Source organism: Scyliorhinus torazame, chromosome 2 (genome assembly GCF_047496885.1).
Source record: "Scyliorhinus torazame isolate Kashiwa2021f chromosome 2, sScyTor2.1, whole genome shotgun sequence".
In the NCBI taxonomy this organism is placed as follows: domain Eukaryota; kingdom Metazoa; phylum Chordata; class Chondrichthyes; order Carcharhiniformes; family Scyliorhinidae; genus Scyliorhinus; species Scyliorhinus torazame.
This window is the reverse complement of record NC_092708.1, coordinates 399833415-399860080: the sequence shown is the minus strand read 5'-3', so window position 1 is coordinate 399860080 and position 26666 is coordinate 399833415. Positions and strand designations below refer to the sequence as shown.

Sequence of the window (26666 nt, the reverse complement as noted above, 5' to 3'; positions counted from 1 at the left end):
AGAGTAGTGGTGGAAGGGAGTGTCTCAAAATGGAGAAAGGTGACTAGTGGTGTTCCACAGGGATCCGTGCTCGGACCACTGTTGTTTGTGATATACATAAATGATCTGGACGAAGGTATAGGTGGTCTGATTAGCAAGTTTGCATATGATACTAAGATTGGTGGAGTTGCAGATAGCGAGGAGGACTGTCAAGAGAATACAGCAAAATATAGATAGATTGGAGAGTTGGGCAGAGAAATGGCAGATGGAGTTTAATCCAGGCAAATTTTGGAAGATCTAATTCAAGAGCGGACTATACGGTCAATGGAAGAGTCCTGGGGAGAATTGATGTACAGAGAGATCTGGGAGTTCAGGTCCATTGTACCCTGAAGGTGGCAACGCAGGTCGATAAGAGTGGTCAAGAAGGCATACGGCATGCTTGCCTTCATCAGACGGAGTATTGAGTACAAGAGTCGGCAGGTCATGTTACAGTTGTATCGGACTTTGGTTAGGCCACATTTGGAATACTGCGTGCAGTTCAGGTCGCCACATTACCAGAAGGATGTGGATGCTTTAGAGAGGGTGCAGAAGAGGTTCACCAGGATGTTGCCTGGTATGGAGGGTGCTAGCTATGAAGAAAGGTTGAGTAGATTAGGATTGTTTTCATTGGAAAGACGGAGGTCGAGGGGGGACCTGATTGAGGTCTACAAAATTATAAGAGGTATGGACAGGGTGGATAGCAACAAGCTTTTTCCAAGAGTGGGGGTGTCAATTACAAGGGATCACAATTTCAAGGTGAGAGGAGGAAAGTTTAAGGGAGATGAGTGGGGAAGTTTTTTACGCAGAGGGTGGGTGCCTGGAACGCTTTGCCAGCGGAGGTGGTAGAGGCGGGCACGATAGCATCATTCAAGATGCATCTAGACAGATACATGAACGGGCGGGGAACAGAGGGAAGTAGATCCTTGGAAAATAGAAACAGGTTTAGATAAAGGATCTGGATCGGTGCAGGCTGGGAGGGCCGAAGGGCCTGTTCCTGTGCTGTAATTTTCTTTGTTCTCTCCCCTCAACCCTCCCAACACCCCCCCCCCCCCCCCCCCCCCCCCCCCCCCCAATGTTCGATGTAATCCAATTCTCGAAAGTGCATAATGAATAACACCCATAAATTGTAGAACCCCTCCATCTTTCCCCTCAGTTCAAAATCTAACCTCTTCAAGCGTTAAGAATTCCAGCAGGCCCCCCCACCACGTCAGGGCACAGGGTGGAGAGGTTGATCTCCACCCTGACAGGATCTGCCTTTGGGCGATCAAAAGGCGAAGGCTACAACATCTGCCTCCGCGCCCGTTTCCAACCCCGGCTGGTCCGACACCCCGAATATGGCCTCCCGAGGGCCCAGGTCCAGTTTCACGTGCACCACTTTAGAAATTAGCCTGAACACCTCCTTCCAGTAATCCTCCAACTTTGGACAGGACCAAAACATATCAACGTGATTAGCGTCCCCCCCCCCCTTCCCCCCGCAATGTTCACACACATCTTCTACTCCTTCAAAGAATCGGCTCATCCTCGCCCTCGTCAGGTGTGCATTGTACACCATCTTCAGCTGTAGCAGCCCAACCTCTCACCCTCCGGAGCACCTCACACCAGAACCCCTCCTCCATACCCTCTCCCAACTCTTCCTCCCACTTTGCCTTGATCCCTTCCAGCGGCGCCATCTCCTCCTCCAAAATAGGCCCGTAAACTGCCGATACTACCCCCTTCTCCAGTCCCCCTGTCGTCAACCCCTCCTCCAGCAATGTGGAAGCCGGCTCCACTGGGAAGCTCTGTATCTCCTTTCTGACAAAATCTCGACCAGCAAGTATCTAAATAGTTCCCCCTGCTCCAGCCCACACTTTGCTCCCAGCTCCTTCAATCCCGCATAACGACCCCCAAGAAATAAATCTTTTAGTGTCCTAATTTATTTCTCCTCCCATCTCCGAAAATTTCCATCCCACTTCCCTGGCTCAAATCTATGGTTCCCCCAAATCGGCATTTCCCTTGACCCTGCCCCCAACACGAAGTGCTGTCGAAACCGCCTCCAAATTCTGAACAAAGCTATTACTACCGGACTCCCCGAGTATCTCCCCGGGCCATCGGGAGCAGCGCTGTCGCTAGCGCCTTCAATCCTGACCCCCTACACTTCCGGTTGCGGCTATGCGGAGCTAAGCCACACGATTCGGCAGCTCCCGCTATTACGGACTTTCGGGCTCATTAGAGGAGCCCCAACGGAATTTTTTTCGAAGACAACCCGTGGGGAAGTGAAGAGAGAGGTCCCCCTCCAACTTTTATGGACCGGACCAGAAGTGAAACGGCCAAAAAAGCGGCATTGGAGCAACGGGAGAAGCGAGGGGAAAAAAACAAAATGGCGGCGGCCGGGGACAAAGCGGAGTGCGGGCCGGAGCTGCAGGAGTTCATCAAGCGCTGCTTCGAGGAGCTGCGCAAGGAGATGCTGGCGCCTATGCTGTCGACAATTGAAGGACTAGGGATGACCCAGAAGGCCCACGAGGTAAAGATCTAGGAGGTACAGAAAAGAGTCAGTGAGAATGAGGACGAGCTCTTGGGCCTGGCGGTGAGAGTGGAGCAGCACGAGGCGCTGCACAAGAGGTGGGCGGGAAGACTCGGACACCTGGAGAACAGGTCGAGGAGGAATAAACTGCGGATCCTGGGTCTCCCTGAGGGAGTGGAGGGGGCCGATGCCGGGGCATACATGAGCACGATGCTCGGGGCGATGATGGGCGCGGAGGCCCCTTTGAGGTCGCTGGAGCTGGACGGGGCACACCGGGTGCTGGCGAGGAGGCCGAAGGCAAATGAGCCGCCAAGGGCGATGGTGGTGAGATTTCACCGGTTCACGGACAGAGAGAGGGTCCTGAAATGGGCCAAGAAGGAGCGGAGCAGTAAGTGGGACAATGCAGAGATCCGAATATACCCGGACTGGAGTACGGAGGTTGCAAAGCGGAGAGCGGGTTTAAACCGGGCCAAGGCGGTGTTGCACCGGAAAGGAGTGAAATTCGGAATGCTGCAGCCAGCGCGACTGTGGGTCACATACAAGGACCAACACTATTATTTTGAAACGCCTGAAGAGGAGTGGACCTTCATATAAACCGAAAAGTTGGACTCTGACTGAGGGTTTGTGAGGGTGGGGGGGGATGTGTGATGGTTGTTGTATATAGGGGGTCAATCACGCGCAGGAAATGTTACATGGGCTGGGGGAGACAGACAAGGCCGCGACAGGAGCTGCGCCAGAAGGGGTGGCGCGGGCTTTGGAAAGCGCGGGGTTTTTCCCGCGCGCGGGAAGAAAGGCAGGAAGGGGAACGAAGGAACGCATACCCCCCCAATCCGGCTAATAACGTGGAACGTGAGGGGCCTGAATGGGTCGGTGAAGAGGGCCTGAGTGTTCGCGCACTTAAAGGGACTGAAGGCAGACGTGGTCATGCTCCAAGAGACACATCTGAAGGTGGCGGACCAAGTCAGGCTAAGAAAGGGATGGGTAGGACAGGTATTCCACTCGGGACTGGACGCGAAGAATAGAGGGGTGGCAATATTGGTGGGGAAGCGGGTGTCATTTGAGGCCAAGACTATCGTAGTGGATAATGGAGGGCAATATGTGATGGTGAGCGGTAGGTTGCAAGGGACGTGTGTGGTGTTGGTAAACGTATACGCCCCGAACTGGGATGATGCTGGATTCATGAAACGCATGTTGGGGCGCATTCCGGACCTGGAGGTAGGAGGCCTGATAATGGGAGGGGACTTCAATACGGTGTTGGACCCAGCACTGGACCGCTCCAGATCAAGGACTGGAAAGAGGCCGGTGGCAGCCAAGGTGCTTAGGGGGTTTATGGATCAGATGGGGGAGTGGACCCATGGCGGTTTGCAAGGCCGCAGGCCAGGGAATTTTCTTTTTTCTCCCATGTGCACAAAGCCTACTCCCGGATAGATTTTTTTGTTCTGGGCAGGGCGCTCATCCCGAAGGTGGAGGGGACGGAGTATTCGGCCATAGCCGTTTCGGATCACGCCCCGCACTGGGTGGAACTGGAGCTGGGAGAGGAGAAGGACCAACGCCCGCTGTGGCGGCTGGATGTGGGACTGCAGGCAGATGAGGTGGTGTGTGGGAAGGTGAGGGGGTGCATCGAAAGGTACTTGGAGGCCAACGACAACGGGGAGGTGCGGGTGGGGGTAGTATGGGAGGCGTTGAAGGCGGTGATCAGGGGAGAGTTAATCTCCATCAGGGCTCAGAGGGAGAAGACAGAGGGCATGGAAAGGGAGAGGTTAGTGGGGGAGATTTTGAGAGTGGACAGGAGATACGCAGAGGCCCCGGAGGAGAGATTACTTGGGGCAAGACGACGGCTCCAGACGGAGTTTGACCTGTTGACCACAGGGAAGGCGGAGGCACAGTGGAGGAAGGCGCAGGGGGCGACCTACGAGTATGGGGAAAAGGCTAGTCGGATGCTGGCACACCAGCTCCATAAGAGGACGGCAGCGAGGGAAATAGGGGAAGTCAAAGATGGAAGGGGAGCCACGGTTCGGAGTGCGACGAAAATAAACGAGGTATTTAAGGCCTTCTATGAAGAGCTGTACAGATCCCAGCCCCCAGCGGGGGAAGAGGGGATGAGGTGATTTCTAGACCAACTGAGATTCCCGAGGGTGGAGGAGCAAGAGGTGGCTGGTTTGGGGGCACCAATTGGGTTGGAGGAGCTGAGCAAGGGTTTGGGGAGTATGCAGGCAGGGTAGGCCCCGGGACCGGACGGATTCCCGGTGGAATTCTACAGGAAGTACGTAGACCTGTTGGCCCCGCTACTAGTGAGGACCTTTAATGAGGCAAGACAATTTCTTTGATCCTAAAGCGGGACAAGGACCCACTGCAATGTGGATCGTACAGGCCGATCTCGCTCCTCAATGTGGATGCTAAGTTGCTGGCAAAAGTGCTGGCCACGAGGATCAAGGCCTGTGTCCCGGGGGTGATCCAAGAGGACCAGACGGGATTCGTAAAGGGCAGGCAACTAAACACTAATGTGCGGCGGCTCTTAAACGTGATAATGATGCCATCGGAGGAGGGAGAGGCGGAGATAGCGGCAGCTATGGACGCGGAGAAGGCCTTTGATCGAGTAGAATGGGAGTACCTCTGGGAGGTGCTGCATAGATTTGGGTTCGGGGTAGGGTTTATCAATTGGGTTAAGCTCCTTTACAGAGCCCCGGTGGCGAGTGTAGTGACGAACCGGCGGAGGTCGGAGTACTTTCGGCTGTACCGAGGGACGAGGCAGGAGTGCCCCCTGTCCCCCCTGTTGTTTGCATTGGCGATCGAACCATTGGCCATGTCATTGAGGGAGTCTAATAAATGGAGGGGGGTGGTCCGAGGGGGAGAAGAGCATTGGGTGTCGCTATATGCGGATGACCTGATGCTGTACGTGGCGGATCCAATGGAGGGGATGGTGGAGGTCATGCAGACTCTAAGGGAGTTTGGGGAGTTTTCAGGCTATAAGCTCAATGTAGGGAAGAGTGAGCTCTTTGTATTACAGGCAGGGGACCAAGAAAGAGGGATAGGGGACCTACCGCTGAGGAGGACGGAGGGGAGCTTTCGGTATCTGGGGATCCAGATAGCCAGGAGTTGGGGGGCCCTACTTCAATTGAATCTGACGAGGTTGGTGGAGCAAATGGAGGAGGACTTTCAAAGATGGGACATGTTACCGCTCTCGCTTGCGGGTAGAGTGCAGTCGGTCAAAATGGTGGTCCTTCCGAGGTTTCTGTTTGTGTTTCAGTGCCTTCCCATCGTGATCACCAAGGCCTTTTTCAAGAGAGTAGGTAGGAGTATAATGGGGTTTGTGTGGGCGAATAGGACCCCGAGGGTAAGGAGAGGGTTCCTGGAACGTAGTAGGGACCAAGGAGGGTTGGCGCTGCCAAACCTAGGGAGCTACTACTGGGCAGCAAATGTGCCGATGATCCGCAAGTGGGTGATGGAGGGAGAGGGGGCGGCATGGAAGAGGATGGAGATGGCATCCTGTAAAGGAACGAGCCTGGCGGTGTTGGTGACAGCACCGCTGCCGCTCTCGCCGACAAGGTACACCATGAGCCCAGTGGTGGCAGAAACGCTAAGGATCTGGGGCCAGTGGAGGTGGCACAGGGGTGCAGTGGGAGCCTCGGTGTGGTCCCCGATCAGGGGTAACCACCGGTTTGTCCCGGGGAAGATGGACGGGGGGTTCCAGGGCTGGCATCGGGCGGGGATTAGAACAATGGGGGACCTGTTCATTGACGGGACGTTTGCGAGCCTAGGGGCACTGGAGGAGAAGTTCGAGATACCCCCGGGAAATGCCTTTAGATATATGCAGGTGAGGGCGTGTGTGAGGCGACAGGTGAGGGAATTCCCGTTGCACCCGGCACAAGAAATTCAAGACAGGTTGATCTCGGGTGTATGGGTCGGAGAGGGCAAGGTGTCGGCAATACACCAGGAGACGAAAGAACATAGAACATAGAAAATACAGCACAGAACGGGCCCTTCGGCCCACGATGTTGTGCCGAACCTTTGTCCGAGATTAATCATAGATTATCATTGAATTTACAGTGCCGAAGGAGGCCATTCGGCCCTTTGAGTCTGCACTGGCTCTTGGAAAGAGCACCCTACCCAAACTCAACACCTCCACCCAACACCAAGGGCAATTTTGGACACTAAGGGCAATTTATCATGGCCAATCCACCTAACCTGCACATCTTTGGACTGTGGGAGGAAACCGGAGCACCCGGAGGAAACCCACGCAGACACGGGGGAGAACGTGCAGACTCCGCACAGACAGTGACCCAAGCCGGAATCGAACCTGGGACGCTGGAGCTGTGAGGCAATTGTGCTATCCACAATGCTACCGTGCTGCCCGAGGGGGAAAGAGGGGGAAGCGCTGGTAGAGGAGCTGAAGGGCAAATGGGAGGAGGAGCTGGGGGAGGAGATTGAGGAAGGTCTGTGGGCTGATGCCCTAGGTAGGGTTAATTCCTCTTCCTCGTGTGCCAGGCTCAGCCTGATACAATTTAAGGTGGTTCACAGAGCGCACTTGACGGGCGCGAGGTTGAGTAGGTTCTTTGGGGTAGAGGACAGATGTGGAAGGTGCTCAGGGAGCCTGGCGAACCATGTCCATATGTTTTGGTCATGCCCGGCACTGGAGGGGTTCTGGAGAGGAGTGGCGGGAGCAATATCTCAGGTGGTGAAAGTCCGGGTCAAGCCAAGCTGGGGGCTAGCAATATTTGGAGTAGTGGACGAACCAGGAGTGCAGGAGGCGAAAGAGGCCGGCATTCTGGCCTCTGCGTCCCTAGTAGCCCGGCGAAGGATCTTGCTAATGTGGAAGGAGGCGAAGCCCCCCAGCCTGGAGGCCTGGATAAATGATATGGCTGGGTTCATAAAGTTGGAGAGGATTAAGTTCGCCTTGAGAGGGTCTGCGCAGGGGTTCTACAGGCGTGGCAACCGTTCCTAGACTATCTCGCGGAGCGTTAGAGGAAGGTCGGTCAGCAGCAGCAGCAACCTTGGGGGGTGGGCGGGGGGGGGGGGGGGGGAGGGGGGGCGTCCTGGGGAAGGGGGGGGGGGGAATGGGGGACTGCCTGGGAGGGTGGATGAGCAAGAGATAACATGAAGGGTTGGGGAAACTGGCACGTACGGGTGAGGGCCAGTGTACAAAGCTATGTAAACATATAATTTTACCATGTATATATATCTTGCTCTGCGCGATTTCTTGTTATTTTGTTACCGGGGGGTTGGGGGGGGGGGGGGGGGGGGGGGGGGGGGGAGTTGTTATTGTTTGCAAGGGAGAAAAATTGTGTTAAAAAACTTTAATAAATATCTTTTTTAAATATATCAAAGATACTGAGACAGTAGGCGGATTTAGTGTGCCTGTTTGCCATGGGTGCAAATTCTGTTGGGGCCACTAAATCTCACGAGAGGACCATAACGGGATTTGCGCCGATGAGATCAATCAGGTCTCACCGCGCCAAAATGACAGCGCAAATCATGTCCCCAGACTGGGCGTGAAACTGATTTCCATCCATCATAATATAAAGGATACGTACCGGGCTTGACGGCGTACCGTCGGCATATGCCTTATCCTCACACCCAGTCAGTGAGACGCCGCGCCGAAGCGAATCACCGCTGGTGTTCAAAAACGAGAACCAGTCACGATGATCACATCAGGAGCACGGAGGTGAGTATAGCCCCCGGGTAGTGAGGGATATGACTGAGGCACTGCCAGACAGAAGTGGGCAGTGCCAAGGGGAGTCCCGATGACAGTGCAGGACGAGGGATTGTGCCTTGATACTTGGGTGGTGGTGGGGCGTTGCCCTGAAGCTCACAAGGGTGGTCCACCGTGTCCGGGGTGGCGTGGGGGAACTTATTTTTGATGCAGATTGGCGCGCCCCATTAAGACAGCGCCCCGATCCTTGCCGGTTCTATCAAACCCGCTCCGCCAGCGCAAACCACATCCCCCCAAATCTTTTGTGCACTAAATGCCTGAAAATCTGCTCTGAAAACTTGGCTGTGTTTCTGGAGAGAAAGGCACAGGTTCAGTCAGACTCTGCCACTCTGCCATTGTGGGAAAATTCCATTCAGCATGTGTTCCAGCTGGAAACTGGAAGACAGAAACAAGTTGTGTTTGGCTCCCAACAGATGGCTGGTGGCAACAGATAGGAGAAGTTCGCACATAAGGCAGCTTCTGACATGGTCTTTGTTTTTTGGACTTTTTAAACCCGGTTCCTGAGGATTGTGGTTGTCAAAACCGGCCCATCGTATGGGATAAGGAATCTGTTGGTGAAAATATGTTTAAATCTATGAAGAAGGTTGGTGGCAAGGGAGTAATCTTTCAACAGGGCCAGAAAGGCTGCGAAGTTCAGGAGGAGGGAAGGTGGTGGACCTGACCTGGTGTGTGGTTGCTCATATCACGGTGCAAACACTGGCCGGGGTGATGCCTCATGAGTTTGAAAAACAGTTGGCGAAACATTTTGAGGAGCAGAGCAGGTTGATGATGAAAACCCTTAAACGGTCAATTGAGGGGGAACTTGGCCTGATTCGGGAGAAGCTGGATAAAACCTCGGAGGCGGTGAATGAGCACGGAGAGGTGCTGGATGGTGTGGAGGCGGCCTTGTCGCAGCATGGTGATCGAATCACCTCGTTGGAAGCTCAGATGTTGCAGGTAGAGGAGAGAAGCAAGACTTTGAGTGCAAAGGTGGATGACTTGGAGAACAGGTCGAGGAGACCGGAGGGTGTGGAGGGCCCGAAGCCAACAGTACGTTTCTCAGATGTTAGCCAAGTTTTTTTGGGGAGCAGGGGCGGTGGGCAAATGTCCCCTCCAGATCGGGCCCAACGAGTACTCCGGCGGAAGCCTTGGGCGAATGAGACTCTGCGGGCGGTGATTATCGGATTCCACACATTCCAGGAGAAGGAGCGGGTTCTGCAATGGGTCAAAGTGAATTGGGACTCAAGGTGGGAAGGAAGCATCGCCAGGACACAGCACGATGCCGGAGCGGAGTTGGCGAAGCGCTATTCAGGAGTGGAGTCAGGTTTGGAGGTGTACCCGGTGAGGCGGAGAGTGATTTTTCGGTCGAAAGGTCAATTTTTCAATACGTTGGGAGGAGGCGGAGCCTTACACCAAGGAGCACGGATTTGGACTTGATTAAATGGATTCCATTCGGACTTTAATGTGCGACAGTTGGGAAGGGTTGGATTGGGATGTATTGTAGTTTGTGATTGAGTGGGCTACGGTTATCAGGGGGTAGTGGTCAGGGCAACAGTATGGGAATATATGGCCCCCGGGGGGGGGGGGGGGGGGGGGGGGGGGTTAAGTTTTGTAAAGATATTGTGCTTTGGTTGTGATGCACTATCAATTATGACGAGACGAGAGTAGAGAGTAATCGAGGCTTTATTACACAGAGATGTGTTGCCTCCTGCAGCTGCTGCCGAAATGGCTGCAGCTCGGTGAGCACACACATTTATACTCCGCCTACTGGGCAGAGCCAGAAGGCAGGGATCTACCCCCGTACCTGTAGTACAGGGGCCTTACCGTATTACTTCTCATATACGTACTATACAAACAGTGGTGACTACTACATTCACCCCCTGTTAAAAAAAGAGTCCAGCTGGGGTGGTGGAAAAACTATTTACATGATATGTGAGCATTTTTAAAGTGTACAGTTTGGTGAAAGTTCACAAATTTAGTCGGTCGGGGTCTTGATCCTCCGTTGTGAGCGGCGCAGTCCCGGTGGTGATGCAGGCGCCTGCTTGGTCGCCTGTGACTCCGGGAGCGTGTCGCCCTCATCTTCATCCCCGGGTGGAACCAATGGGAGGGCGGATCGTGCTGGAGCGGGGGCTGTGGTGAGGTGCGCTGGGGGGAGGATGGGTGGCGCCGGGGCAATCGGAGGGGGGGGTGGGGAACCAGCTGGTGTCAGGTCCCTGAGGGAGACTGTGTCTTGGCGGCCGTCGGGGTACGGCCAGCGTACTGCGGGTTCGCATGCAGCAGTTGTACCCTTTCGACCAACGGGTCCGCCTTGTGGAGCCGCACGTGTTTGCGGAGGAGGACGGGTCCTGGAGCTGCCAGCCACGTTGGGAGCGAAACCCCTGAGGTGGACTTCCTGGGGAAGGCAAGGAGACGTTCATGGGGGGCTTCATTAGTCGCAGTGCAAAGTAGCGATCGGATGGAGTGGAGGGCGTCGGGGAGGACTTCCTGCCAGCGGGAGACCAGGAGAGTTTTAGACTGCAGGGCCAGCAGGACAGCCTTCCAGACCGTCCCGTTCTCCCTCTCCACCTGCCCGTTTCCCCGGGGGTTGTAGCTGGTTGTCCTGCTCGAGGCAATGCCCTTGCTGAGCAGGAACTGACGCAGCTCATCACTCATAAAGGAGGATCCCCGGTCGCTGTGGACCTAAGCGGGGTGTTATGGGTGAGGCGTTTTCAGAACCCCAAAATGTATCATGGAGTTCAACCAACCTCTCCCTTTAATGTATTTGTTGCTTTTCTGAGCACACGGCTTGTTCCCTAGGTGTGGGATTACAATTATGGACACGTGGGTTTTTAAACACAAAACACTGTTTATTCCATGAACTCAACTTAACATCTTCAATAAACATTGGATCTCTTAACACCCCTTACTTCAAAGATAACTCAGAAAATATTGCAACAGTAAATAATTCCTTAAAATGTTCCTTCAAACTTCCAAAAGACTTAACACCTTTAAACAGAATCACATCAGGTTAAAGGTTTTACAATTATGAGTTTAAATCACCCAAATGATCCAGGGATGGTCTTTTATGGCTGGGGTCACAGCAACTCCAGCTCACTGCAAAATAAGCTGCTTTTCAAAACTTGCAGCTCTCTGGAAACACAGACACACCCCAAACTGCTTTCTCAAACCTGGCTTTCTCCCTTCAAGAACTCACAGCAAACCAGAACTTCTCAAGCTGCTGTCTCAAACTGGCTTTCTACTTTTAAACTGCTCTCAGCAAAACCAGCCAGGCACTTTTTAAATTGCAAAACCCAACTGCAAAATGGCTGACCTGAACTCAGTCCCACCCACTCTCTGACATCACTGTTTTCTTAAAGGTACATTGCTTAAACATCCATGTCTTAAAGGTACCCTCACATGACAGGGGAAACCGAACAGGGTGAAGATGCTATTGAGGGCTTTGATGACTACGGCAGACGTCATATCGGGGCATGGGATGGCGAAGGTCAATGAGGAGAGTGAATCTCCTGCCGGCCAGGTAATGCCTCCAATGCCGCACAGCTTCTACTTTGGCTTGGGCCTCCTTTTCGACAGAGGAGTGCCGAATTTCGGAGGCATGGAGGGTGCGGGAAAAGAATGCCACGGGCCTGCCTGCCTGGTTGAGGGTGGCGGCCAGAGCGACGTCTGATGCATCGCTCTAGACTTGAAAGGGGAGTGTCTCGTCGGCCGCGTGCATCGTGGCCTTGCCGATGTCGTCCTTGATACGGTTGAAGACCTGGTGGGCCTCAGCCGTCAGGGGGAAAACTGTGGAGTGGATGAGTGGGCGGGCCTTGTCCACATAGCTCGGGACCCACTGGGCATAGTATGAGAAGAACCCCAGGCATTGTTTGAGGGCCTTGGGGCAGTGGGGGAGGGGGGAGTTCCATGAGGGGGCGCATCCGGTCGGGGTCGGGCCCTAGAACTCCATTTTGCACACATAGCCAAGGATGGCTAAGCGGTTGGTGCTGAACACGCACTTCTCTTCGTTATACGTGGGGTCCAGGAGTTTGGCGGTGTGGAGAAATTTGAAAAGGTTAGCGTCGTGGTCCTGCTGGTCATGGCCGCAGATGGTGACATTATCTAGGTACAGGAAGGTGGCCCGCAGTCCGTACCAGTCAACCATTCGTTCCATTTCCCGTTGGAAGACCGAGACCCCATTAGTGACGCCGAAGGGAACCCTAAGGAAATGGTAAAGGCGGTCGTCTGCTTCGAACGCAGTGTATTGGCGATCCGCCTTGCGGATGGGGAGCTGGTGGTAGGCAGATTTCAGGTCCACTGTAGAGAAGACCCGGTACTGTGCAATCTGATTCACCATATCAGATATGCGTGGGAGGGGGTACGCGTCGAGCTGCGTGTACCGATTGATGGTCTGACTGTAGTCAATGACCATCCTGTGTTTCTCCCCAGTCTTTACAACTACCACTTGGGCTCTCCAGGGGCTGTTGCTGGCCTCAATGATGCCTTCCCGCAGTAGCCGCTGGACCTCCGACCTGATGAAGGTCCTGTCCTGGGCAGTGTACGGTCTGCTCCTGGTGGCGACGAGCTTGCAATCCGGGGTGAGGTTTGCAAACAGGGAGGGTGGGTCGACCTTAAGGGTCGTGAGGCCGCACACGGTGAGGGGTGGTAGGGGTTCGCCGAATTTTAGAGTTAGACTTTGGAGGTTGCACTGGAAGTCCAGGCCGAGTAGCAGGGCAGCGCAGAGGTTGGGGAGGACGTAGAGCCGGAAGTTGCTGAACTCTACGCCCTGGACGGTGAGGGTGGCGATGCAGTACCCCCGGATCGCCACTGAGTGGGATCCGGATCTCCACGGAGTGGGATCCGGAGGCCAGGGAGATTCTTTGGGTAACGGGGTGTACCGCAATGGAGCACAGCCTTACCGTAGCGGGGTGGATGAAGCTCTCCGTGCTCCCGGAGTCGAGAAGGCAAGGTGTCTTGTGGCCATCGACTTTCACCGTCGTTGTCGCGGTTGCGAGGTTGTGTGGCCGGGACTGGTCGAGCGTGATGGTGGCAAGCTGCGGCTGGTGTTGGGGGGCCCCAGGCTGGTCGGCGGCAGTTGCGGGCGATGAGCGGCCAGATGAGGTGCCTGACGAGCAGATGTCCTGAGGCGTCATGCAAAATGGTGCCCAAGATGGCGGCGCCCACCTGGCGGGTGGCGTTAAAGATGGTGGCGGCCACGGGTCGCACAAGGTTTGATGGGGGGGGGGGGGGAAGATGGCGGCACCCAAGGGCCGCACGTGTTCTGGTGAGAGGAAGATGGCGGTGCCCACGGGCCATACGTGGGCTGCAGGGACGAAAATGGCGGTGCCCACGGGTCGCACGTGGGGGGTGCAGGAACAATGGGCCGAGATACAGCAGCGATCGACCGGGCCTGGCACACCGCAGCGAAATGACCCTTCTTCCCGCTGGCCTTGCAGCTTGCGCTCTGCGCCGGGCAGCGCTGCCGGGGGTGCTTTGTCTGCCCGCAGAAATAGCACTTGGGCCACCTGGGGTTGGTTGGCTCCCGCGCGGCGCAGGCTTGGGTTGGCTGGGGGCGGCCGCTGGTGGGGCCCACAATGTCCATGAGGGGGACGCCCTGTGGTCAGGGGCGTACGCTTGTACATTACGAGAGGCTACCGTTAGCGAGGTCGCGAGTTGCTTGGTCGCCGCGAGGTCGAGCGTACTCCCTTCTAAAAGGCACTGGCGGATGTACACCGATCCCATGCCCGTAACGAAAGCGTCCCTGATTACGAGTTCAGTATGTTCAATGGCCGAAACTGCTTGGCAATCGCAGTTCCTCGCCAGGATGTGCAGGGCACGCCAGAAATCGTCCAATGACTCACCGGGGAGTTGTTACCGCATGGACAGGAGGTGCCTGGCGTAGAGTTTGTCGATCGGCCGGATGTAGTTCCCTTTCAGAATCGTTATGGCTTCAGTGTAGTTGGGCGCATCCCGGATAAGGGGAAAAATATTGGAGCTCAACCGTGCGTACAGGACCTTGAATTTCTGTGCGTCCGAGGGTTCTTCTGTCGCTGATCCGAGGTAGCTTTCGAAGCAAGCTAGCCAGTGGTCGAAGGCCGGCGTGGCGTTGGCTGCTTGAGGGTGCAGCTGCAGGCGATCTGGCTTGATGCGTAGTTCCATCGCTGTAATATCTCTGCTTAATAAATTGATGCACTATCAATTACGACGAGACAAGAGTAGAGAGTAATCAAGGCTTTATTACACAGAGATGTGTTGCCTCCTGCAGCTGCTGCCGAAATGGCTGCAGCTCGGTGAGCACACACATTTATACTCTGCCTATTGGGCAGAGCCCGAAGGCAGGGATCTACCCCCGTACCTGTAGTACAGCCTTACCGTATTACTTCTCATATACATATTATACAAACTGTGGTGACTACCACAGGTTGCTCTTCTGTAGCTGGAATGGGCTGGGGAACGTTGTTTTTCTTTGTTGGGGAGGCACCTTTGTTAGCTGTAAAGTTTCAGCCAGTGAACGGAAGTGAGGTATTGGGCGGAGCGCTGCGGCTTGTTGGACCTGCTTGAGTTAGGTCATTTGGACATTCTGAATTCTCCCTCCGTGTACCCGAATAGGCGTGTGTGGCGACTATGGTATTTTCACAGTAACGTCATTGCAGTGTTAATGTAAGCCCACTTGTGACAATAAAGACTATCATTATTTGTTTGGTGGGGCTAACTAGAGGAGGGAATTGTTTCTCTGGAAAGCTTCTTTCAGGTTTATGTTGGGGGTGGGGGCGGGGGGGGGGGGGCACTGGGGGGAGGGGGGAGGGATCTGACTGGGACTAAGGGCTTTTCTTTGTCTCGTCTTAAGGGTGGGGCTGCTGGCTGTCTTGGGTGGGTCCTGAGCCTGGGCCTACCGGAGATGGCGATCTTTGTCTTTTATCTTTAGGAATTGGTCACAGTCAGCGGGTTGGGGTGGGGGTTTGGCTTTTTTCCCCCAAGGGTGGGGGTTGTAAATGGTATTCTGTTTGCATGGAAGTGTTTAGTTTATGTTTTACAAAATGAAAACTTCAAAAATTAAAAAAAAATGTTTTAATTGTTTGGCTCCCAACGACATCTCGGTGGCCTTTCCCCCAAATCCCAACCCACTGTCCAGCTGCTCAATCGGATTGAGTCAGAAAGTGCCTTACTTTGGTGTCCTTTTAAACCACATACCTGCTCCATCACCAAAACCACTTACTGTGTCCACCTACAACACATGGCTCACCAATATGCTTCCTTCATTCCCACGATCACTGAAACTTTTACCCGGCAAAAAATACTCACATTCGTATCGCACCTTTCATGACCACAGGACATCCCAAAGTATTTTATAACCAGTTAAGCGCTTTCACACGCTGATTTAACATCGGCAACACAGCTGCCAATTTGCACATACGGTCCTAAAATAGCAAGGTGATTGTGAGCAAATAATTTGTTTTAGTGAAGGAAATGTATTGACCAGAACAGAAGATCTTACTCTGCCTTTCTTCAAAATAGTGTCATGAGTTCATTTATATCCACCCAAGATGGCAGAGTGGGCCAGGGTTGAACATCTCATCTGAAAGATGCCCCCCCCCCCCAGTATTGCATCGGGAAGTCGGCCTAGAATTTAGTGCTAAATCTCTGGTATGGAACTTGAATCCACAATGTCCCGACTCAGAGGAGTGCAACCCACTGAACACTGGCTTTGAACCAGTTACCGTTCCTACTGTCAATCCTGATTTTCCATTGATCCACTCAACTAGTTCTTAAACTCCACTTGGCATAAACTGTTAACTTGACCTAAATCCCCTTGTCCGGTCTCATTCTCCGAGCATCCTGGGCCTGCTGATCTCCAATTGCTCCCACTACATCATGGACAAAGTCAAAATGTTGCACCGTTCAGTTAGATCTTGGTTCATCTGTACCTCAACTCCATTTAATCTGCCTTATGGAGGCCGGTTTAGCTCAGTTAGCTGGACAGCTAGTTTGTGATGCAGAGCTAGGCCAACAGCGTGGGTTCAATTCCCGTACCGGCAGAGGTGGTTCAGGAAGGCTCCACCTCCTCAACCTTGCCCCTTGTCTGAGATGTGGTGACCCTCAGATTAAATCACAGCTCTCCCCCCTCAAAGGGGAAAGCAGCCTCTGGTCTTCTGGGACCACGGCAACTTTCCCTTTATTCCAGAATGCTATACTCTTGCCCAATAATAAAAACAAACTCAGTTTTGAAAATCTTATTTGCAGCATTTCAGGGAGAGGATTCCAGAGTCCTATAACCCTTTGTGTGAAGGAAATGCTTCCCAATTCCCTCATGAACAGCCTAGCTCGAACTTTAACTTTAGGTCCCCTTTGTTATCTTTCCTAACTCTTCTCCTTCTGATGGGCTGCCAAGGGGCTGGTTTAGCACAAGAGGGCTAAACAGCTGACTTGTAATGTAGAAGAAGGGTTCAATTCCCGTAGCGATTTTTATTATTTCTCCTCTGGCAGGTACCTTATGAACCATAATTGAAGCACGATTGTTACTTTCTCCTTTGATTGTTTGCTTATCATCCCTTATTTTTTTATACCTCATTTCTAAATGCAGCCTGTTACTGAGACAATAGAACCGAAGTGTTGCAGCTGTCAGTAATTTTGAATGGTTACATCAATGGCTGATTGTTTTTCTGCACAAAGTCACTCACACATTCAGTGATTCACTCACATTTTTGCCTTGGTAGATAACACACAGGTTGATTTACTTAGCATTCATACTAATAAACTGCATAACCCTAGATGGTGAGATGCTGTGCAATTTTCTGTCTGCTTCTATTCTGTCATCCCTACAAGGTGCACTGCTCAGTGGCATTGTTGCACTGCCAGTGCTTCACCAGAATGCCCTACAGCCCACAATACATCCCTTGGAACAGCACAGTCTGTAACTGTGCGGAGGGATTATTTTGCCCCTACAGTTCACCTTGACACAGAATAAATGTGTCATATGTCCACTACACTTACAGAAATGCTGGGAGGTTTAACAGCCCAGCTTCAGACAGCAATGCAAGGGCAGCCTGACATCAGCACAGAAACACACTATTCATGTACTTCAAAATCCAGCTAAAAACTGCACCTCACCATGTGAATACTGCTCAACTGCTATTTCTACTTGAGAACCATGAGATAAATCCAAAGCGTTCGCTACGACAGGGAGGCAGTAGCGGGTGTTACTGGACAACTAACCCAGAGAACCAGGATAACGCTGACCAATACAAAATCGCCAATTAAAAGTCTAATGTTGACCATGGAACCATTATTGAGTGTTGTAAAAACACATCTGGTTCACTCATGTCGTTTAGGTAAGGAAATCTGTCACCCTTACTCGGTCTGCACGATATGTGACTCCAGACCCACAGTAATGTGGTTGACTCTTCAATGTCTTCTGAAATGGCCTAGCATTCCTGCCTCTGAGTCACAAGTTCCATTGCAGAGACATGAGCACAAAACCCAGGCTGAACTCTGGAGCAGTACTGAGGGAGTGCTGCACCGTCAGGTGAGGCATTAAATCAAGATCAAGCTGCCCTCCAAGGTGGATGCGGAAGATCCTGTGTTACAATTCCCAAGAGGGGGAGAATTCTCCTGGTGAATAGTAATTCCTCAACAATATCACACAAGAACAATTTATATGGGTATTATCACAGATCTTGCATTGTACTAACTTTCCTACATTACAATAGTGACGACACTATTAAAAGTATTTCAAAATCTTTGGGACATCCTGAGCATTGGAAAGGTGTCACTATTGACTAGAGAGAGGGACCGTGTGGCCCATGGGAACAGTGTGAACCACGTTAATAGACTCGAACAGGTTGATATTATGAAGGAGGATGTGCTGGAAATTTTGAAAAGCATCAGGATAGATAAGTCCCCTGGGCCTGACGGGATATACCCAAGGTTACTACGGGAACCGAGGGAGGAGATTGCTGCGCCGTTGCCGATGATCTTTGCGTCCTCACTCTCCACTGGAGTAGTACCGGATGATTGGAGGGAGGCGAATGTTGTTCCCCTGTTCAAGAAAATGAATAGGGAAATCCCTAGGAAGAAATTATAGACCCATCAGTCTTGCGTCTGTGGTGAGCAAAATATTGGAAAGGATTCTGAGAGATAGGATTTATGATTATTTAGAAAAACATAGTTTGATTAAAGATAGTCAGCATGGCTTTAAGGGGGGCAGGTCATGCCTCACAAGCCTCATTGAATTCTTTGAGGATGTGACGAGACACATTGATGAAGGTCAGGCAGTGGATGTGGTGTATATGGATTTCAGTAAGGCATTTGATAGGGTTCCCCATGGTAGGCTCATTCAGAAAGTTAGGGGGCATAGGATACAGGGGAATTTGGCTGTCTGGACACAGAATTGGCTGGCCGAAAGAAGATAGCGAGTGGTAGTGGATGGAAAGTATTCCGCCTGGAGGTCGGTGACCAGTGGTGTCCCGCAAGGATCTGTTCTGGGACCTCTGCTCTTTGTGGTTTTTATAAATGACTTGGATGAGGAAGTGGAAGGCTGGGTTAGTAAGTTTGCCGATGACACGAAGGTTGGGGGAGTTGTAGATAGTGTTGAAGGTTGTTGCAGGTTACAACAGGACATTGACACGATGCAAAGCTGGGCTGAGAAGTGGCAGATGGAGTTCAACCTCGATAAATGTGAAGTGATTAATTTTGGAAGGTCGAATTTGAATGCTGAATACAGGATTAAAAGCAGGATTCTTGGAAGTGTGGAGGAACAGAGGGATCTTGGGGTCCACGTGCATAGATCCCTCAAAGTTGCCACCCAGGTTGATAGGGTTGCTAAGAAGGCGTATGGTGTGTTGGCTTTCATTAACAGGGGGATTGAGTTTAAGAGCCGCGAGGTTTTGCTGCAGCTTTATAAAACCTTAGTTAGACCACACTTGGAATATTGTGTCCAGTTCTGGTTGTCTCATTATAGAAAGGATGTGGATGCTTTGGAGAGGGTACAGAGGAGATTTACTAGGATGCTGCCTGGAATGGAGGGCATGTCTTATGAAGAAAGATTGAGGTAGCTAGGGCTTTTCTCACTGGAGCGAAGAAGGAAGAGAGGTGACTTGATAGAGGTGTACAAGGTGATGAGAGGCATGGATAGAGTGGATATCCAGAGACTTTTCCCCAGGGTGGAAATGGCTGTCATGAGGGGATATAAAAGGTGATTGGAGGAAGGTATAGGGGAGATGTCAGAGGTAGGTTCTTTACACAGAGAGTGGTGGGTGTGTGGAATGCACTGCCAGCAGAGGTGGTGGAGGCTGAGTCATTGGGGACATTTAAGCAACTCTTGGACAGGCACATAGACAGCAGTAAATTGAAGGGGTGTAGGTTAGGTTTACCTTAGATTAGAGATAGAACATACAGTGCAGAAGGAGGCCATTCGGCCCATCGAGTCTGCACCAACCCACTTAAGCCCTCACTTCCACCCTATCCCCGTAACCCAATAACCCCTCCTAACCTTTTTGGACACTAAGGGCAATATTTAGCATGGACAATTCACCTAACCTGCACGTCTTTGGGCTGTGCGAGGAAACCGGAGCACCCGGAGGAAACGCAGACATGGGGAGAACGTGCAGACTCCACACAGACAGTGACCCAGTGGGGAATCGAACCTGGGACCCTGGCGCTGTGAAGCCACAGTGCTATCCACTTGTGCTAACCTGCTGCCCTAGGATAGGGATTAGGATAAATGGTCGGCACGAAGGGCCTGTACTGTGCTGTACTGTTCTACGTTCTAGGTCACAAAAATACGAGTCTTGGACATTTTTCTGTGCTAATTTATATATTCACACACATATATATATATATATTATATACACACACACATACATATATATTATACACACATATATATTATACACACATTATACACATATTATATGCACACATAAATTATACATACACACATATATTTTATACATACACACATATTATATACACACATATTATATACACACACACACACATATATATTATATATACACACACATATATTATATATACACAAGTTGTTGTTGGAAAAACATAACAATATCAATGATCACTTTACAATCAATAAGATCCCACAAAGTAATGAGATAAATAAGCAGTTAGTAAGCAACAATGGTTTGTTATGTTATGTAAATTCCAACTAAATCTTTAAATAGTTTGTTGTCAGGTATCAAGGCTACTTTCAAAGGTGAAGAATGTGAGGGAGTGCTCCCAGGAAACTGGCACTTACCTACTAACGTGAACATGTCTGACAGCATGCTCGCTTTGATCTTCAGATCCAAGGGTGCATCACTAGTGAGAAGGAAGTGAAAGAAAATTCAATCCGGAGCTGGTCCAGACTTGCACAGATTCCTTGCCGCACAGATATCAATGCAGTGAAACCCAGTTAGAATGAATCGCAGAACCACAGACCCAGTAGTGCAAAGGGAGCTCCTTTTGCCCATCATATCTGTGCCAGTACCAGCTCTTCTAGTGGAACCAATGAATCATCCCACTCCAGCCTTTTGCATTGGATTAGGAACCTATCAATCCTGGTTCCCATTCAATTCGACCGCGACTGATCTGCACCTAAACACAATTTACCTGCATTTACTCATTTATCTATTAATCCTTACCCCGCAAAATGCACCTTGGGACCTTGCATTGTTGAATGTGCTGGATAAATGTGTGTGGTTATTGGAGCGAAGTATCCAGTGGTGTCTTCTAGGGGTCATTATTAAGATCACTTCTCTTTTTGATGTATAGTAATGAACTTGATTTGGGTATATGCGGCATAATTTCAAGTTTGCAGAAGAAATTAAACTCAAATGTAGTAAGCAAGAAGCAGGATATTAACAGACTTCAAGGAAGACATTGACGGAATAGTGATTTCTGACAGTTGAAATTTAATACAGAGAAGTGTGAAATTATACATTTTAGTAGAAAGAATGAAGAATGGCAACAAACACTAAATGGCACAATTTTCAAGGAGCTGTAGGAACAGGAATCTGAAGGTGAATGCACACAAATGCTTGAAGTTGGCAGAACAAGTTGAGACGGCTGATGAAAAAGTATGCAGAAATCTTAGCTTTAAATAACACAGGAACAGAGTACAAAACTTTAGAAAACACTAGTTAGGCTTCAGCTGGAGTATCAATAATGGATATCACACTTCAGGAAGGATGTCACAAGTATAATGGAGGTTTACTAAAATGGTTCCAGAATGAGGGACTTTAATTATGTTAAGCAACTGGAGAAGCTGGCATTGCCCTTTGAGTTTAGACTGTTAAGAGGAGATTTGATAGAAGCGTTCAAAATCAGGAATGGCCTTTGTAGAAAACTGTCCCCAGTGATGGAAGAGTCAATAACCAGAGGTCCCAAAGTTCAGGTGACTGGCAAAAGAAGCAGAGACGGCAGGAGGAAACATTTGTTCAACATTTGTTATGATCTGGAATGCGCTGCCTGAAAGGGTGGTGGAAACAAATTCAACTTTCAAAAAGAGATTTGGAGAAATACTTGAAAGAAACAAAAATACTGGATTATGAAGGCAATAGCAGTGGGTAGTGTGGGACTAACTTGATCACTTTAACAAGAACACAAGAAATAGGAGGAGTAGGAGGGGGTACAGAATTCTAAAGATTCACAACCCTTTCAGATTGTTTCCATTCTTTGGGAAATTTAAAACATGGGACACAGCCCCAGGGTAAACAGTCACAACTTTCCAAGCCTTTCTCCACAACTATAATCGTTCACCCTGGGAATGATCTTCACTGCGCCCTATCTGTACCTCTAATGGACTTCCTCTGATCACCTTCACAATGAAATCTCACCAGGGATCACAAAATAATTATCGTTAATCTGTTCTTAGAATGAGGCCAAGGAGTTGAGGACAAAGATGCTTGGGAGGGCAAACGTAAATCACGGCAAGAAGGGGCCTTGCCCAAGTTAAATACGAAGGAACATTGCCAAATAGAGTCATAGATCAGCAATGAAATGGAAACAAAGCTAATTCCAAGAAGGAAAACTGAGAATGCGTCGAAGGCTGGGCTTCCATGAAGAATCAATTGTGAGATTAGTTCAGATTTGAAACTAAAAACAGCACTTAGTGCTGACAGTGCAGATAACAAAAGTGAAAACCAAGACATTAAAGAAAATATAGAAGACACAAATGTACAAAAGGTTTATGAAGAGAGGAGAAAAGACGCAAACAAAATTCAAGGGCTCGAAAAAGGCTTTTGAATAGCACAACAGCGGCAAAAGCTGGTTAGGGATCCTGCTGCCAATAGTTGGAGGAGACAAGCCTAGAGTATAGAGTGAGGGAACAGCAGAGATACTAAATCAAAACTCGGTCTCAGATTTCACAGAGAAGGCTGATATTGATTGGAAGTTGGATCTCTCACAGGTGTGCATGGCCCAGGGTGGTGGAGGTTAAGATCCAAAGAAAAACGTGCAAAGGATTGGGACCTAACCACATATTAGGATCCTGAAGAAAGCTGAAGGACTACAGGAGGTTCTGATGTGCATCACAGGATCATGGAGAAGGCTGTTCACCTAACGTGCCTGCACCAACTATTTGAAAGAGTTACCCGATTCACTCAACTCAAACTGCTTTCTCCTTCTCAAATGTTTATCAAATTCCTTTCGGCATTAATAACAGAGGAGAAACAAAGGTTTTTCCTACAAGTGGAAACATCCTCATTACCAAGTAGTACAAAAATGAAGATTGTAGATCACTCCTGATCATACCTTCCTTTGCTCAGTGTCAGATTTCCTTGCATCTCTGTGCAAGTCCTTGGCACGTTTCCCCATGTTAAAAGTGGGATGTTAATGAAAATGACTGTTTTTGCATCTTACTCAGCAACCCTGCTTCCCTTTGGGTCACCCTGACTTTCTTCATAATACACATCATCTTTTTCAACTCACATCCCAGGAATACGAACCCTTCCCGACAGCGATCGTGTTTCAAATTCGTCAACTGCTTTATAGCCTCAAACCTCCAGTAATCACCTTCACTCACCCATTCATATGCATGTCTACTTTAACAAGTTCTCACTTTGCCCAGTTTCCATAACCCACCCTCATAACTTGGAAGCTGGGGAATTGCTGTCACTGTCCAACTCTGTACCTCGAACATGATGATGTTCTTGTGTGTTTAAATCACTGAACCTTTCTGTAATCGCTAACAACGAATAAGCCACTAGCCAGGAAGCATATTTTCTGTCTGCCTGAGAAATCTGGACAATCAATAAAGATCTAGGGAGGAAAATAAAGGCCTTTGAAATGTGGATTCTAAGGCTTATGTTAAAAATTCCTTATACGGAAAGGAAGTTGTGTTTCTAGAGAAGGGAATATCAGTATTTTGGCCATTTGATCAGAGTTGTAAAGTACAGAGTGAGAGCAGCAGGAAGAGCGGTCGGCCTAGGCGTAGTGACAGAGCAGTTTCAGACGAGCTACGGTGGATGTGCGAGAATGGAGTAAGACAGATGAGTGTGACATACCATGACAACATATCGCTTGCTAAGAGTAGCTGCAAGCAACAGCTGCATTGATTGGGGGGGGGGGGGGGGTTCAGTGTTAATGGAAGCCTACTTGTGACAATAATAAAGATGATTATTAATTGCCCTTAATTGGAAGGAAATAATTGGGTACTCTAAATTTAATTTTTAAAAAGCTCTGCCTGGATATGGGAATGGAGTTTGAGACTGATGGGAGACTGTGGTAAATATATCTGCCTTCATTTAGAGAGGGCCATCAAGTTGTGTCTGATAAATCTTGTGGATTAGTGGAGTTTATAGAACATGTGGATAAGGACATTGACATTAACTTGTCCAATTCATCAACATCAACTCTCTTAGTATCATTCACGCCAACTCATCTAACTCCAATGCCACGATAACAAGGGGAAACATTTAAAACCATCTTCAACCCAGTGCTGGTAAAATCTATTCACTAAAAGGGAAGAACAAGGCTACTGGCCGGTGTTGGAAAATGGGATTTGATCAGCTAGGTGTGTGATAGGCGGCGCTGACACGATGGGCCAAAGGGCCTCTTTCCATGCTGAAAATACATCTATTCTGGGATTCTCCGTTCTGGAGCCGAAGTGCTCCTGTCAGCAGGGAATGGCTACTGGTCTCTGCTGGTGCTCGGACCGGGCTACTGGTCTCTGCTGGTGCTCGGACCGGGCTACTGGTCTCTGCTGGTGCTCGGACCGGGCTACTGGTCTCTGCTGGTGCTCGGACCGGGGCTCAGTATGTGATTCCCTCTCTTTCACCTTGCTAATTTATGCATGGAGCTCGATTCCATTGGATTCCCAGTATCGGGTCGCTATTTTGAGCCCGATACCGAGGTCTGGTGGTAGGACCCACCTCCCACTCACAATGCAAACTTGCATTGCCCCCCAACAATTTGGGGCATCCTCCCCAAGACACATGCACAAAGCTCACCCAACCCCCCCCACCCCCTCTTCAGAGAACCCCCCAACAGACCCCCCCCCCAATCAGAGATCCCCATCATTCAGTCACCCCACCTAAAAGCTGAAGAACAGTCCAAGCAGTTGAGTTGAAGATCACTGCATTTTCACTTACTCTTCCCCAACACCCGATGCGCCAGACAGGTGTTTAAAGCAGCAGCTGTCACAAGTGTCAGAGGCTTCCTCAAAAGCCAAGTGCACTTCAAAGGGCTTCAAATCCTTCGACGGCCTTTGAAATGCAAATATTCCATTCAATTTCACAGAACAATACATTTCACTTGCCAGTGATTGGGTTTTATTTGCTCAGACACAGCTGCTTAGGGGGGTTGTTTATTTATCTTTCCCTTCCCACATGAATGCATCTCAAGTACCCTCCTTTGATGCTAACTACAATGTATATAAATACTCCTGCTATAATTGGCAGCTCCTCACCACATCAAAAAGAGGTAAGTGCTTTCACTCCCTCTTTTTCTCAGCTTATTATGATTCCAAGCCAGATCCCAACAGTTGCTAGGGTACTGGACAGAACCCCCAATGTTCTATTTAGATTGTAAGACTGAGAGGAAAGGATACTTCGCTCCAGGAGTGATTTCACGCACAAATAGGAATATGGTATTTTTTTTTAATGTTATTACTAACACAGTATTACTAACTTTAACATTAGAAAGACAATAGATTTCAATTACCAGCTAAACAATGCTGATCAATACAATGAAACAATCCTAACTGATATCTTTATCTCCACTCAATCAAAACCCATCTCCGGTCACAATTCACTTTTAAATACTGGTAGCAGACTCAGGAATACTTGCTTTATTAAGATATCTTTGAGAAAGTGATATCCTTCTGGACACAGCTTGCAGATTCTTGCCCATCTCAAATAATGTTTAAACTGCCAGCCTTTCCAGAAACTGCTTTTTGATTCACAGGCAAAATCTATTTACCTAAACTGCTTTGAGAAAAGCTGTTGTTTTGTCTACAGTCAAATCTTTAACTGACTGTTTCTCCAGAAACTTCTCGTCAGTTCATACAGGTCTTTAACTGAACTGTTCACATCCCAATCTAAAACTAAACCCTGAAACTCAATATCTGGCTGCTTCAGCTCCTGGTCCCTCCCATTAACTACAGCATCTTACTAAAACTAAAAACAATGTCTCTAATTATCTACTCCCCAAGAAACCCTCTTAACATAAACAAAAGTCCATTAGCCCATCTTCAGCAAACAATATCCATGGCTGGAATTAATTATGATCTTACTTTTACAATGCTTTAATTGCACCTCTGTCCCCAAAAAGTGTCTCCTGCCTTTCAAACCAGGACTTTTAAAAACATGGCTGCAGCAGTCACATACTATCCCAGGCTTTTAACCCGAACTATAAGACCATAAGATTTCGGAGCAGAATTAGGCCATTCGGCCTATCGAGCCTGCTCCACCATTCGATCACGAATCATCTCCATTCTCCTGCCTTCTCCCCATAACCCCGATACCTTTATTAATCAAGAACACCAAACCCATGACCGCTATCATCTATAAGGACAAGAGCAGCAGATACCTGGAACCCCTACCAATTGGAGGTTCCCCTCCAAGTCACTCACCACCCTGACTTGGAAACATTTTGCCGTTTCTTCACTATCACTGGGACAAAATCTGGGAACTCACTCCCCACCAGCACAGTGGGTGTACCAACACCACAGGGACTGCAGTGGTTCAAGAAGGCAACTCACCACCACCTTCTGAAGAGCAACTACGTATGGGCAATAAATCCTGGCCTAACCAGCGACGCCACATCCTGTAAATGAATAAAAAACAATATTAAAAAATTTGTGCTCGAGGTACTGTTACCTACAGGGCTCCAGACCAAGAACTGGAAGATGGAATTAGACAGAATAGTTCTTTCTTGGAACATGAGGAAGAAGGAGGCATATGACATGCATAGGCAGCTGGGATCAAATGGATCCCTTGAAGAGTATCTGGCTTGTCGGAGTAGAGATAAGAGAGAAATCAGGAGAGCAAA

General features: G+C 49.8%; 1 protein-coding gene across 4 annotated transcripts in view; it reads right to left on the bottom strand.

Moving 5' to 3' along the window:
- The window catches only part of ttll5 (tubulin tyrosine ligase-like family, member 5), a 602008-nt gene that overhangs the window by 411251 nt on the left and 164091 nt on the right, over window positions 1-26666 (bottom strand). For all 4 annotated transcript variants that reach the window (XM_072494443.1, XM_072494444.1, XM_072494451.1 and 1 more), the window contains one exon: window positions 20434-20495. In XM_072494443.1, coding sequence (XP_072350544.1) covers window positions 20434-20495 — 62 coding nt within the window. The remainder of the gene's footprint in view (window positions 1-20433; window positions 20496-26666) is intronic.